Source organism: Protopterus annectens, chromosome 1.part0, assembly GCF_019279795.1.
Source record: "Protopterus annectens isolate FY-2018-M chromosome 1.part0, PAN1.0, whole genome shotgun sequence".
NCBI classification, from domain to species: Eukaryota; Metazoa; Chordata; order Ceratodontiformes; family Protopteridae; genus Protopterus; species Protopterus annectens.
In genome coordinates this window covers 778,934,621-778,950,607 of record NC_056725.1, presented here as the reverse complement: position 1 = coordinate 778,950,607, position 15,987 = coordinate 778,934,621, and the positions used below count along the sequence as shown (strand labels likewise).

The 15,987-nt window shown below is 41.5% G+C and overlaps 1 protein-coding gene across 1 annotated transcript in view; it reads right to left on the bottom strand.

Moving 5' to 3' along the window:
- Nucleotides 1–10,460: 10,460 nt before the first annotated feature.
- Nucleotides 10,461–15,987, bottom strand: part of LOC122794501 (cytochrome c oxidase subunit 7A2, mitochondrial-like) — a 165,434-nt gene continuing 159,907 nt past the window's right edge. Inside the window, exon 4 of the mRNA XM_044062950.1 lies at nt 10,461–10,782. Within this exon, the coding sequence (XP_043918885.1) occupies nt 10,727–10,782 (56 nt within the window). The 3' untranslated portion in view covers nt 10,461–10,726. The remainder of the gene's footprint in view (nt 10,783–15,987) is intronic.

The window sequence follows — 15,987 nt, the reverse complement described above, 5'->3', positions numbered from 1 at the left end:
GGAACTACAAAGGTGAACATGGGAGAATCCATATACTAAGTCTGACGCTGGGGCATCTTGGAGTATTTCTCCTGCTCTGAGGCACAGTGATTTCAGAGCTGGTATAAAGAAGTCACACGGGTGTGGGGAGTGCAGCACCCATGTCAGAAAGTGAGTAGTAGTGAGATTTTTTTTCAAGATAAGGTCACCATAATCAGAGCAACAACGGTAGGAGAAATTCTATACTTAATTTGCCAAGAAAAAATGCATCAGTGAAAAGTACCTGCCAAAAACATGTTTTTCATCGAGCAGAGCTATGGATCTGACACCACAATAAAACTAACAGTACACATTCCCCAGGATACTGCAAGCTCAGTTATATATAATTGGGGGGAAAATTACTAGGTACTTTACTTTTTCTCTAAATTTTTTTTTTTTTTTTGGTGAGGGTGTCTACCAATAGTTTATTCATTAGGACAGGATTCTACATTGAATATTACTAAGCTGCACTTCCAAAAGTCAGTTATTTATTATGTGTGGCATTCTTATATCCTGATACAATAGTGCCATCAGTATCAAATAAGTCCAGGAACATTCTACTGACTGAATATCTGTAAGGGACGCATTTATAACTTCAGCACATAGTGCATCATTTGTGCAAGGCCTGGAAAGTTCATCTGAATTATGGATTTTATGGGCTTCCATACTATTAGTTGTGTCTAAAGTGGATGACATTACAACTTTCTCACATGTTACACTTGTTGATTGCTGTATGCCGTTGAGAATCGTTGGCACAATATGTTTTGTTAGTGCACCAGAAGTGATTCAAAGTTTGCAGGACTTTCACATTTTTCTGAGTTGTATAATTGTGGAGATAATATAGGATTATAGAATCATAGGAAGTTACTATCCTATTGGTCCTGAGGCCTTTACAAACCTAGCGAAGAATTTAGCCCATGTTCAGACAAGTTAGCACCCGATGCCCATGTTCAGCAGACACACAGGTGGAATCCCAGGGATGTATTTTCTGTTAACTATCCAGTTATCCAGGTTGCACTTAATAGGGGTAATGAGGTACTCTTCTTGATGAGGAGAGGCAGTCTATTACACAGAAGTAGGAGTCTCTGGGACACAAATTTGTACCGCCAACAAGTCCTATTGATGTCACAGACCAGGTTGAAGTCTCGTGTGCGGGTTACTCGAGTGGAGCTTGACTTGTAGATATGCAGCAGTCCCGTCAAGGCAGGGTCTGAGATTGCTTTGTATGCCAGACAGAGGTCACCTCTGAGGAGTCTGTATGAGACTGAGTACAGGGACAGGGCTTTTAGCCTATCTGTGTAGAGTAGATGTTTGCGGCCCTGGATTCTCCTGGTGAGGAACCTCTGTGGTCTCTCCAGCTGCTGCATGTCCTTTGTGAGGTACATGCCAAAAAGGGCATTGTACTCAGTAATAGGTCTTATAATGGAGAAATGCAGGAATGTTATGACCTGCTTGTCCCTGGATGAAATACCCTTACTAATGAGGTGGGCCACATAGAAAGCTTTCCGTACAACAGAGGCAATATGGTGGTCAAAAGTCAGTTTGCTATCAACCTGAGTGCCCACGTCCCTCACGGCTGATTTCATGCTTAGGACCTTGTTATTAATGTGATCATTTGTGAGGATAGCACTCTCCCCAAAAGGGATGATGATACATTTTTTTTGGCATTCAGTATGAGGCCATGTTTCTGGCAGCAGTCATTTACTTAGGTGAGACCTCTTGTAGGATGTCCACATCACTAGGGGAATTGATGACAGCACCCAGTTTGTAGTCATCTGCAAACTTGGTTAGCCATAGCCCACTGGTTTTGGCCTGCATCTCAGACAAGTATATTCCAAACAACAGAGGCCTCAAGACTGATCCCTGAGGTACACCATTCATTATGGGTCTACTGCTTGAGGTGGCTTCTCCTATTTTGAGTAGGTGGGTTCTATCAGTAAGCCAGTTTGCTATGCATCTGGTAACATGCAGATTGAAGCCTAGTTGAGAGAGTTTATCTATTATGCCCGAGTGGGGAATAGTATCGAAGGCTTGCTTAAGTAAGGAGTAGTGTCCCCCACATGGGCAATGCAGGTGTTCATCGCTTCAGATTCATAGCAGGCTATTGATCAGTAAGATCATTTGTAGCCTAGCCTCAATAGCCCTGTTTGTCAGTGCTCTACAGCATGGATAATGGCTACCTACTTTTGTTCTTTTCAATGGGGGTTTAAACTGCCAGACCAGCAGTGAATTTGCAGTTTTTCATTCATTTGTACAGACTGTGATTTAAGAGGGCCAGGGAGCTACTTGACATTATAACAAAAACCACAGACCAGTAACCACCACAAACTGCTGAAATCTTTATTCTCTCTCTCTGACGTCTTGGCTGAAATGTCTTCAAGGAGGATAAACACCAAATAACACACTCACTATTTACACACACCCAATTAAACAATTAAAATGCAAATTAAAATAATGAAACACTTCACTTAAAGTAAAACTCTCCAATTAAGTTCAGCATTCATTCCTTTAGGTACCAAAGTATCAAATTTCAATATATACAAAGCTTCTTTATATAGAAGTCTATTTTTATACAAGAATCTGTAAAAATCTGTTCAATTTTTTCTAAAATAGTTTTTTGTAAACCCACTGAAGATCCTTAATGTGCTGTCTAGAAATGGTAGTGCTACTGAGCTAGATTCTTTAGCATTTTTGGTATCATGAATATGCTCTAATAATCTAACTTTAAATGCCCTTTTGGACTGCCCAATATAGAACTTATCACAGGGGCACTTTAGGGCATAAATAATGCCCCCAGTGTCACATTTAAAATGGCCCTTAACTCTAAACCTAAGCATATTAATACTATCAAAACTAGTTACAATATACTTACAGGCCTTGCATCTCCCACAGACTTGTGTACCTAAACTAGAGGTAATACCATACACGTTTATGGGGGGCATAATAAATTTCCCTTTCACTAGGAAATTTTTTAAACTTCTACCCACTTTATAAGAGATTTTCAGTCTATCTGGTAACCATGACTGAAAATCTCTAGTAGACTACATATAGCCCCAGTAGTATATAACCAAATTAATAAGTATTTCACTAAAACAACTATATGCAGTCACAAAATATATATGTCAAATGGCGATTTAATTTAGAAACGGCCCCATTATTGTTAACAAAACCTCCCCCATCCATGTTATTAAGCTTTAAGACTGCTCTAGTAAAACATCTTTATTATAGACCCTGGACTTAAACATATTACTAGTTTTAGATATCTCTTCCTGAAGTTCTAGCACATCATTTACACAGTCTATAAATCCGTACCATTTCACTATATGGCAAAGCCTCTATAGTGTGTGGGGGATGAAAACTGGAGGCTTTCAAATATTGACTATTACCCTCAAATTTCCTATGGACTTTAGTATGTAATCCATATGATCTAGAAATATCTAAATCAATGTCCAAAAAGGAGACTTGTTTACCTTTTTGTATACCTTCAAATTTCAAGTTATATCTATTCAACTGCAAGGTTTCAATAAACCCATCAACCTCCTCTTTTCCCCCCTCACACAAAAGAAATACGATCATCAATAAAACAGGCATAATATCTCACATATTTGCAATAAAATGCAGATCTATATACATATTCCTGTTCAAATAATCCCATACTCAGCTTTGCATATGAGGGCAAAAATGTCACCCCCCATAGCAGTACATTGTTTCTGTTGATAAACTTCTCCATTAAATTCAAAACAATTTTTTGTTAAACAGAAATATAATAATTCTAAAATATACTCAGTGGCAGGACATTTCCCAAGCAAAAATCTAACTGCTTCCATACGAGACATATGTGTAATATTAGTATAAAGACTACTAACATCCATGGTAATCCAATACATGCACATATTTAACTGTACATTTTTTACTTTACTAAGGAAATCAAATACATCTTTGACATATGCAGGTAACGGCATCACCTTTGGTAATAACAAATTATGTAACAAGCATCCTATATTATAGAAAAATATTGTCTTCCTGATACTATAGGGCATCCAGGTGGACGCTGAAAATTCTTATGGATTTTCGGTAGACAATAAAAAAAGTAATGCTCACATCTTCAGTACTAAATTTCTTTTTAGCATCTTCCCTAGAAATATATCCCAATCTAACACCCTTATCAATTAGCTCTAAATATTCAGTTAAAGATGATTTATAAACAGAAAAATGTACTTTTTGATAAACATTGGCATTATTCAGATGATCATAACACATGTCTAGATAACTGGAGGTGTCCAAAATAACTAACTTATTACCTTTGTCAGAAGCTTTAAAAATGAGACCTTTATTGTCTCTCAAAGCTAATAAAGCAGACCATTCATTTTTAGTAAGATTATATACAATATTACTAGAACTTTTAAAAAACGTATTCACTTCTTGTTCCACAGAAAAATTCAGCATTTTATGAAATTGCATAATAGTTTCATTATTCAGTGTGGGAATGAATTTACTTTTAGTGCCAATCATATTTGTATCAAACATGTAGTAAGAATTCACATTTTCATCAGAAGCACATGAATAGAAACTATCATCCTCTGAAGTGGACTCAATTTCCTCATTAGTAGTATTAGAATAAGTTTTGTTAGAATTAAAAAAAAATTTTAATTGTAGTTGTCTGACAGTTGAAAAACTTATAAACTTCAATCCACATTCTAAAACTAATTTCTCAATGTCAAGTGAATACCCTAAGTTAACAATATAAGTACCACAGTTACCATTTGCTTTTTTTATGCTGTTGAAATTGTTGGGGTTGTTGCTGCCAATATGAAGATTGCTGTCCTTCCCATTGGAGTTTTTTACCTTTCTGGCCCCCTTGATGAACATTTGCGCCATTCCGAAAGGTTTGTTGAAGGTGACCTACATTCTGGCCTTGTGGAAGTGGTGGAAAATCTTTTCTGTTATTAACATTCACATTCTACTCCTCCCCAGAGGAGGCAAGTTCTACTGAAGAAGGTGCTGACGAAAATGAAAGCTGTTCATCTGCTTTACTTCCTTCTTGGAAGGACATATGACATAAGGCTTTTTTACGATTGGTTCTAGACAAAAGGGGCCTATCATTGTCATAATCACGGGTGTCGCGCATTAGTTTCTTCTTCTTTCTTTCCATAATCTCTTCCTCATGCCCCTTCAGTTTAATATTAATGTCTTCAACACTTTATCCAAAAACTCAGGACCAGTCTTAGAAACAAGGTTAGCACAAGTAGAGCTAATTTCAGTTTGTAGCTCTTTTTGTTTCACCCTATCACTTTTTACTAGAATGGAAACCCATTCTAAAGTACATTTATGTGCCGCAAGCACCCATCTTTTATGAATATTTATATCCTTTTTATCCCGCAAATCAAATGGAGTAGCAGGATCCTTATAAGCCCTCAACCCACGAGGGGTAATGTCTAGTTTCAAGTACTTTAACAGACTCTGAACATTAAGGAACAATGAGGTCTTTTTAAACATTAGTTTTTCAAGCAAATCACATAGTACATTAGTCTCTGTATTCATAGGAGCCATAAACTTTCTACCAATGGTGGAAAATGGGTCTAAAAGACGATTATTCCGATCACATTCCCATTTGTGCCAAACATTAGTAGATTCAATTTGTCCAATGCCAGATCCAATAGCCTCTGAACGACGTACACGATCATTAGTTTAAAGCAGGTAGTTCTCCATCGATTGTTGCTGTGAATCAGGCTGACCATCACAAAAAGGTCTAGGTAAATCAATACTGGGGTCACTGGCCATTTAAAATATAAAGTAAAAACCACAAAAGAAAACAAATATAACAAAAAACACAGACCAGTGACCACCACAAACTGCTGAAATCTTTATTCTCTCTCTGACATCTTGGCAGAAATGCCTTCAAGGAGGATAAACACCAAATAGCATAGTCACTATTTATAACACAAACAATTAAAATGCAAATTAAAATAATTAAAGTTTTATTTAGGGTTCTAGCAGTCAGTAGTGCTAATTTTATAATGTCTTGATTCTGTTTGACTATATCAGTATTTTGAGGAGACAGGCATTGCCTAAAATGGTACTATGGAGGAAGAAAAGTTTGGTGAATCCATAAAATCCATGAACAGAAAGATTCAGTCCACCCCTAGTAAAGCAAGAAGAGATGTCAGTCATTTGATCCCATGATGATACATACTGGACTCCCTCAGAATGACACCAGAAGCTGTTGTTAAAGAAAAAGGATAATTAGGGCATATAAAATATTGCATGAGAACTATAGGAATCAATCAGAGGAGGTTAGAAAGGATGGCCAAGAGAGACTGGGTTAACAACTCACAAAGAGCCAATGCGAGGAAATATGTATGGCTCCTAATATGCAACAACATCTAGAAGATTTAGGATCTTTGCTTGGAACTGTTTACATAGGTATTTTTATACCCCAAACAGATCCCGATGAATTTTTCCTCAGGTAGATAGCAAATGTTGGAGGTCTGATGGAGGAGAAGAAGTAATTGGGAACACATTTTCGGGAGTGTAATGAGTTGGCAGACTGAGTTGGCAGGCTTTAAAAATTGCAAGTAAAACAAAAGAACCAAGTAACACAGCACTGTATAAAACACTCGTCTAATCCAAAAAATAAAAACAGTGAAAATATAGAACAGATGAGCCTTTTTATCACCAAATGTCCCTCATCAGATCCACACCTTGGAGGTCTCTGACATTTGGGCAGGGATTTCTTTAGCAGATCAGTGTAAGAAGGAGTAGTTGCTGATTAAAGGCAAGCATTGCTGTGTGAGGTGGGTGTCAGTACTGAATCCGGTGGTCACTTCTGATAGGTTTAGATAAGAGGCTGGTCTCCAAGGTTACTAAATGCTTTCAAGTCTCACAGATACATCTAGTGTAAGAAGCAAATGGCTGTCACTAAACATGAGGCAGTTGTTTTATTGCCTCCTGATATTTAGTGGTATGAGGCTGGCTACAGATGCTGTGGGTTACTGTCACCATATGGCTCATAGTATCTGGTGTGCACATCGATGAGGTTTGTTGTAAGTGGGGTGGAGTTGCATCAATTATTGATTGTGAGAGAAGATAATGTTTGCCAGTGAAGTAAGGCAATGCATAAGAGATAGAGCACAAGTGGAGTGGGGTAAAAGTGAAGTAAGGCAGTACAGTTTACTCAACAGTAGGTGTGTAAAGTGGTTTGACAAGTCCAACTTAATTGTCCCATATAGATAACTGCACTTGGAAGTCCAGCTTACTTTTTACAATTTTGAGTCTGGCTCAGCTGACACAACAATGGAGGTGCAACACAATTAGCAGTAGCAACAATTATGGAAATTACAATTACAATGAGGGCAGTTACAGCAAACAGATGAAAAGCAGTATAATGGTGAGCAGTCTGGCACAATTTTGACAACAGCAGAGGGCTGCACCACGTATCATATTGTTTGGATTGGAATTGCAAACAGAGCAGTTTAAAAATACAGTATAACATTGTAACAATTTTCAACACAATAACCAGAGCTGTAACTGGCTCATTTAGCAGCTGGTGGCATTCTCCATCCTGCTGTCCTTCAACAGTTAAAGAGAAGAAAAATGTCCACTCCCAAAGATCTCACTAGCACTCCTCACCTCATGAGCAGGACTGCAAACTAGGTCCCTTTCTATGCACTGCAACATTAACTTAGACTTGAGGAGAAAAAAAAGTTGTTTCCCACTGATCTGGCTAGCTCTCTTTGCCTCTAGAGCAAGCAAGCACGTTGGATACCTTTCTATAATACAAAAAGGTTTTAAACTGTATTAAGTTAATTGCTACAAATGTAGCAAGTGACTTCCTACAGTTTAGTAACCCTACACAAAGTGCTGAAGCACTTGAATTCTGACTGCTAATGCACTATCAGCATTCATTTCTGAATGACAATAATGCAATACCACCTGATTAGCCATCACTCGATCGCACCCCTAACATCTTGTGTACAGAGCAGCTGCCCCCTTCACCCCACTATAGTTCCATTTTTCTTATGATACCTATCAAACAGGCTCTGGTGCCAGAGCAGGAAAGAATTTCAATTACAGTGCAACTAGCAGCAGCAAATAGTGATTCAAAATCACTAAAAGCAATAGAAATAATGTCCTGGATACTGGAAGCAATGACTACCAATATGGTCTGAATGCTGCAACAGCCAAAGGGTAAAAGGTCACACAGACAAGCTGCTACTGCACTGTGTAATACGTGAAACCTCTTGTAGATGTTTGCCAGTTAGTACAGTGAACTAAAGCTCTGACTTGTTATTGATTTGCTTCCTGTGCCAAGGGTAGAGTGTTTGAATCTTTCCACCTTCATTTGCCAAATGTATGGCCTTGAGCAATTCACTTAACCAGTGTTTTGGGGCAACTGGGAATTTCGGCTGGGGTCTTTAATGGTCTCCTGAGATCCATGTCTAGTTACTACCTATGACTCTATTGGAGCCCATGGGGATGCTACAAAAGCAAGGAAGTGAAATAATTGGGCAGTTTAAAGTTTAGAGTAAGAACCAGCAATTCAGCCCAGATGCTAACATAGCAGACAAATAAGTGAAATGGAATTGCGTACAGTATAAATACAGCAAGAAGCAGATCTGTACAATAGATGGGCAAGGATACTATCTACATGTGAAATCAGCAGCAGTTGTCTGTAACCCAGCATTGCCATGAACAAGTGTCCGCAAAAGTGTTCAACTCTGCTGGGTTGAAAATTGTTTTGTGCTGTCTAGCCTATAGTAATATTGCCAAAGGTAACATACCTCTTACAGATTTTTTATAGAAAACCAGGGGGTGCAAACACTTAACTCTTCAAAAATAGTTCCTAATAGTGCACAACCATGCTGTTGACTAGGCACTAAGCAATACTTCCCAGGTATAGTGGGAACAGGTTTTGAGGTCAACTCCATAAAGTTGTCTTAAGGCATGAACAGTTACAGCTCAGCCAAGCAGAGCTTCAACATCTGCAAACATACTGAGTTTAAGCAAACAAACCAGAGCACATATGCCAAGTAAAGAACCACACCATCCTGAAGCCAGCAGTAAATCTTGGGTTCCTATCACGTGATCGAAAATTGTAAACAGCGAACGCGTATTGAACGAACCCGATTGGTTGAAATGTCAAAATGTCACACACGTAACACAGAAATTGCCATGGGGATTATTTTCCCTTTACTTCAATGCAGTGCGATCTCAGAGTAGGAATATTTATGTAGCTGGGGTGTGGTGGGGGGGGGGGCTACAGCATTTAGGTAAGTATAGTTTTTTATTTTTATTTTTTATTATATTTTCGAAATTTCAAACATCGCTCATATGGTGTCGTCCATATGATGTTCGATGTTTGAAACTTTTGAAAATATAACATAGACCCGTAAATCTTGCCCTGAACAATAACAACACCCCTTCATCATGAAGAGATTACTTACACACAAACGCACACACACACACACACACACACACACACACACACATATATATATATATATATATATATATATATATATGAATATGTATACGTGTGATTTTTAATGTCACTGCTTCAACCAGTTTGTACAGATAGTTTGTAGCCTTGTGCAGGTTAGTGCAATATTTATAATAGAACCCCTTTTGTGATGGGAATGCAGATTATGTGTTTCACTGCAATTCTACATTAGTATTTCAGGCAGGACTTGTTCACTAAAAGAGTAGCCAATGTCACATTACTCAGTATTTACCTTCATGAGTCTGGACTGTGCTGCCCTTTACTGTTCTCAGTAGAAGGCAGGGAGAAAGCTGCTGCTATGTGAGTGTTACATAGTGAGGCAGCATCTACAGCTTTACCTCCCACAGACCATCCTGTTACACTTTAAGAGAATGCTCAAATCGTAGCTACGTAATGCAGCACATTGGAGGAGTGGATGTTAAGAGTTATAAAGCAGGGGAGCACCTGGAGTGGTGTTTCTCAAGGGAACCATGGCAGACTTTATCTCTTAAAAGGAGGGCTGAACTCCATTGTGGTTTTCTTCTAACTCTCGCCTCTCCAGATCTGCCAGGGCTATAGTCCCCTCATCAGCAACACAAACCTGTGGAAACCATGAGAATTTGCAGTGTTTCAGCAGAAACACTTGTAACTAAAAGCTACAATCTGATGACTTATTAAATCATTTGAATATATTTATAGTGCAGAAGTTTCTGAAGAACAATGTTTCACATTGACCTATAGAAATTAAATTTCACTTGTGCATGAAAATGTCATCTGTTCCATGTCACTTTGACCTTCACTACTGAACACAAGCTGTGAATTAAGACTTTAGCTCTGATTTTATCTTTTTAGACACTTATTCTTTAAATTTTAGGAACAGAAGTGGTACTATATCAAGTACATTTGGCTTCAGTTTAACTAATTATGTATTGCAGTATATCACAATAAAGACATTTTAAGCATGCAGTTTTATTCTGCACTTTATTCATACAGGAATGAACATAATACATATTAAAATTACAACTTTTTTATTGCAAATCTCTCAAAATACTTTATGCATTATACATTGTACTTCACTGAAGGCATGAAACTCTCATTTCTTTAGTGATTAAGTCATACTACGCAAGCTCGTTGGGGAATCTTTAAGAATATCCATTCTAGTAACCTTCCCAACTAGCAGTTTGGTTTACTTGCTGCATATTGTTGAAGAAAATGCTGGTCTTTGACCTCTTATGTCTTCTTAGGTAAAGAGGCCTTAACAAGATGATACAGAGAGTAGCAGGCACCTGTGAAAATAAAAGATTGATTCAGGAGCTAAACTACAGTATTCCTACACTGCTGCAAATTTACATGCAGAAATAAGTATGCAAAGAAATAAAAAAATAAGTTATGTACTCACCATAACGTTCCATCTGAGTAGTTGTACTATTTGTCTCCAACTTGTGGGAATACGGATCCATATCGGATCCGAGCTGGCAAAAATTACTAGCATCAGCTCTGAGCTCCAGACTCCTCCACTTAGCCTTAATACATCTCCACTGCCTTCCACCCCCAGATCGAGTTTGTAGAACCTATACTTAGAACCCGACCTGATAACATACTTGTGACCTATACTACTAATCATGCGCTAAGGTCCGGGGGAAGGAGGAAGGGACGGTTGAAGACAAATGAAGTACAACTACTCAGATGGAACATTATGGTGAGTACATAACTTCCTCATCTGAAGTAGTTTACTTCATTTGGTCTTCAACCTGTGGAACAGAGTACCCAGCTACTAAACTCCTGGGAGGCCCTCATGGAAGGATATTCCGGAGCACTATGGAGCCAAAGGATGCTCTCCTTCTAAATGTCAAATCCAATTTGTAATGGGAAATAAATGTATGAGATGAGGACCAAGTAGCTGCTGAGCAGATGTCATCCAAAGACACCCTAGACCAGAAAGCTGCAGACATAGCCATGGACCTTGTGGAATGAGCTTTAACCTGACCCAGAGGAGACATGCCTTTGTTCTTACAGACCTGCAAGATGCATGAAGAAATCCATCTAACTATAGTGACCTTGGAAATAGGTTTGCCCAGAAAGGGTCTATAGAATGAAACAAACGATCAGATTTGCAAAAATGTTTTGTCCTGTGTAAATAGAATCATAACTGTCTATGAACATCCAACATGTGTAGTTTGTATTCCATCCTGTTGGTAAAATTTGGAAAGAACACAGGCAAATTTATAGTCTCATTGATATTGACTGGTGATGCCACCTTGGGAAGAAAAGATGGGTTGGTTTGAAGAGAAACTTCATCTTTATGAAAAATCATATACGGGAATTTTATGGACAAGGTCTGTAGTTCCGAAACCCTTCTAGCAGAGGTAATCACCACCAGAAAAGCTGTTTTCCACGATAGAAATTTTAGATCTGCAGTAGCAGCAGGCTCGAAAGGCAGAGTGACCAGAGCTTGGAGAACCATAGAAAGGTCCCACTGGGGGACAGGATCTTTGACCGGGGAGGCATAGCAGAAAAGTGCCTTTAATACAAGCTTTACACAGTCTAGAAGATGCCAAGGATGCAGAATTCTTACCCACATGAAAATGAGAAATGGTAGCCAACTGAACTTTGACAATAGAAGAACTAGCTCCATGCTGAAAAATATCAGCTAGAAAATCAAGAATGGCAGAAATAGGAGCCATAAAAGGGTCTAAACTCCTCTGAGAGGCCCAGAAAGAAAAACATCTCCATTTGCTGTGATAAATCTTTCTGGTAGAAGACTTATGAGCAGCTACCAAAATAGACTTAACTGATGAGGAAAGTCTGGGATTCCTAGCAATCACAGGAACTGGAGCATCCAAGCCATGAGCCTCAGGCTGTCCAGACTCAGATGAGGCACCCCCGATGGGTGTGAAATCAGATCCTGAATGGGATCTAGGATCCAAGATGAAGCCAGAAGATGAGACCAAAGAAAGGGAAACCATACCTGATGAGGCCAGAATGGGGCAATGAGGATCACCTTGCTCCCCAGTCGACAAGCTTTCTGCAGAAACCTCAGGATGAGAGAAACTGGTGGGTAAGCATACAGAAGACTGGGACACCAAGCATGAACTAGAACATCTCTGGGGGACTCCCTCGGTGGGGAGGTTCAGAGTGAAAAACCTGCTGCACTTCACGTTGAAAGGAGATGCGAAGAGATCGCAGCAAGGTTGACCCCACTCGCTGAAGATCTGTTCCGCTACTGATAGATTCAGAGACCACTCATAAGGCATCAGAATGGTCCAGCTTAGCCTGTCTGCTAGAATGTTGGACTATCCCAGAATGTGCATTGTGATGAGCAACAGACCAGTGGAGATAGCCCAGTCCCACACTGTCATGGCCTCGTGACAAAGAGGATAAGATCTGGTCCCTCCCTGTTTGTTGATATACCAGACTACTGACATGTTGTCTGATTGAATGGCAATCGTCCCCAGAGGAAGAAAGGCATGAAGGGCCTGCAGCGCTAGAAGGACCACCCTCATCTCCAGGACATTGATATGCAAGCTCGTCTCTAAGGGGGACCACAGACTGTCCTGCCCGAACAATGCCCCCCCCCCCACCCAAGTTGGGAGGCATCCATGGTCACTGTGGTTTGGGCTGGGGCTGGAAAAAAGGATCATCCCTCCAAAATGTTCGGAGAGCTCATCCACCATATGAGGGATGACCAACACACCTGACTCAGGTGGATAGGATAGGTTAGTGGTAAATCCAATAGGGACCACTGAACCGCTAGACTCCATTGAAGAATCTGCATGTGTAGCTGAGCACAGGGAAGGAGAGTTATGGTTGCCACTATCAAGCCTAGGGCCTTCAATACTGATTCCGCTGTCAGGAGGTGAGAACGGTAAATTAGGGAGACATGCAGCCTGAGGTTTTGAACTCTCTCCGAGGTCAGGAACACTTTGCACTATAGTGTGCCTATCCTGGCACCAATGTAATCTATCACCTGTACAGGCTCTAGTAGAGAATTGACTGTGCAGATTGTGATACCCAAACTCAGGGCAAGTGTCAGAAAGTAATCCCTGGTTTGGGAAAGTAGACACCTGGTGGGAGCAGTGAGGAGCCAATCGTCCAGGTATGGATAGACCTGAATCCCCTGCAACCTCAGGTAAGCCACTACAGCCGACATCACTTTGGTATACATGCTGGGGGTTGTGGTAAGACCAAAGGGTAGGGCTCAAAATTGATAATGATTGGCCATTAGCTGGAAGTGGAGGAACCTCTTGGAGCTTCTGTGCATTTTTATGTGATAGTAAGCATCCTGGAGATCTAACGAGCACATCCAGTCACTCTCTTGCAGGTACGGCATGATGGACTGTAGTGTGACCATCTGAAACTTTTCTTTGGCAACTGACAGGTTCAGGGTAGAGAGGTCCAGGATGGGCCTTAAGTTCCCTGTTTTCTTTGGCACCAAAAAGAACCTGGAGTAGAAGCCCGATTCAGACTGATTTGGGGGGACGGTTTGGATGGCTCATTTTCCTAGCAGCTTGGACATTTCCTGTGCTACTGCCTCCCTTTGCATGGGTGGAACATCCGGGAGGTGTTTGGGAAGTATGAGGGAACCCACAAAGGGGATAGAATATCCTCTGGATATGATTTGAAGCACCCAGTGGTCCATTTTTATGGACTCCCATTCTGCTGGGTGCAAGGACAATCATCCCCCAACTGCCTCCAGAGTAGAGCAGCCGGGCAACCCCTCAGGGTTGCTGCCTGGATCTGTCCAAGAATGTTTCTCAAAACCCAAAGTTTCATGGACCCCCTCGGCCTCTGAGCTGGCGTCCATTCTGTCCTCTTCTGCCTCTAGGGGAAGAAGAGCCCTGAGTGTCCCAGGAATACTGAGACTTCCAGAACCACATCTTCTTTTGCCCTCTTTAGTTCTGGGAAAAGGGCCTTTAAGGGTTAGAGAAGCAGATCACAATGGCAGGCAGTGTCTTCCCATCCTTCTCACTTTGGACTAGTGTCTCCTTGATGGTCTTACCGAAAAGAGTTGAGCCGTCATAAGAGGCATTGGCAAAGGGCGCCTTAAAGGGTTCGGTGAACTGGCACAACCTGAGCCAGGCGTTATGCCTCATGGACATGCCAGACCCAGCCGCCCTAGCTGTTCCTTCCATAGCATGGGAGATGAGTCACATGGACGTATTTGATACTGCTCTCAGAGTGGCCGTTTTCCTGGAGAATGAAGCCTTATCCTCCTGCAACATGGACTTGGGTGGAGACTCCTCCAGCTCCTTCACTAGGTCGCGTTGGTGTCTCGTGATATGGGCCAAGTAGTTCAGCACTCTTATAGAAAAGGTAGCTGAAGCATACACCCGTTTCCCTAGGTGGTCCATCATCTGTGACTGTCAGTCAACAGGGTGGACAGAGGAACTTTCCTGAGATAGTTCCTTCTTCGTGGCTGCTGCTACCAACATGGCGTCCACTGGGGAGTCCTTGTTCCAGGAATGCCTGTCAATAGAGGGACTCAGAACCTTATCGGGGCACTTGGGGATTGGCTCCACAGTATCTGGTTCCTTCCATGCCCATGAGGTGATCAAATCCACTAAAGGATCCATGGAAGGGGATACCCAAGACATAGATGGGCCCATGCCAAAAGCCTCCAGAAACACAGACTCATCAGAGGAGGGCTTGGAGGCAGACCAACCCCTCTGCTGGTGCAGGAACTCCATGATGTCTCCAAAGGAGACATCACTGGGAGATGATCTTGGGGAGCCCTCCCCATCATCTAAATATGTGTCTCCTCTTGCATGTATGCTTGCAAGGCACATCTCCTATGGGGCACTCTGGGGAGCGCTCACAAGCCATCTGTTCCTCTGGGGGAACCGTCTGGGGCTCTTCTGGCATAGGCTGTCCCTCTGGTAAGACAATGGGGACTGTAGACAGAGCCAAGAGGGTCTGGGTGGAGTCCGAGGGGGTGGTCAGGGGCCTCGATCCGATGGAGAGGACCCATTCTACCACATCAAATGCCAAAGGAGAGTGGACCTCCTGGGAAGCTAATAAGGAGGCCGGTCTCCCCAGATCTGATGTGAGAATCGGAGCCAGACCCGAAGTGGACGGAGCTCCAAGGGAGGTATCCTGGCCCAACAACATTAGAGCCTATGAGAAAGTTCCACTCCCACAGATATAACACCCAGACTCTGGTTCCAAGAGAGGCTTGAATCCGAACTGGTCAGATCCAAGATGCTGCAGGCAGCTGTCGGCATCAAGGACGCAAGGACTGTCGGTGCCAACCCCCTGACCAAGGTCAACCTCAGATCCGAGAACTCTGAAGCCGAAGGTCAGCTCGGAGAAGGAAAAATGGGCTGAAAAAACGGAAGTGAGCTCCTCCCTCCTGAGGGAGGGGGGGGGCTGGCAAGACCCCCATCTCGACCTGTGTACAGATAAAGCGCCTCATCATCTTATCCAGATCCATATCTGATAAAGAATGGGGAGACCGAGACAAGGCCATGGACTCCGACCTGACCGGTCAGAGA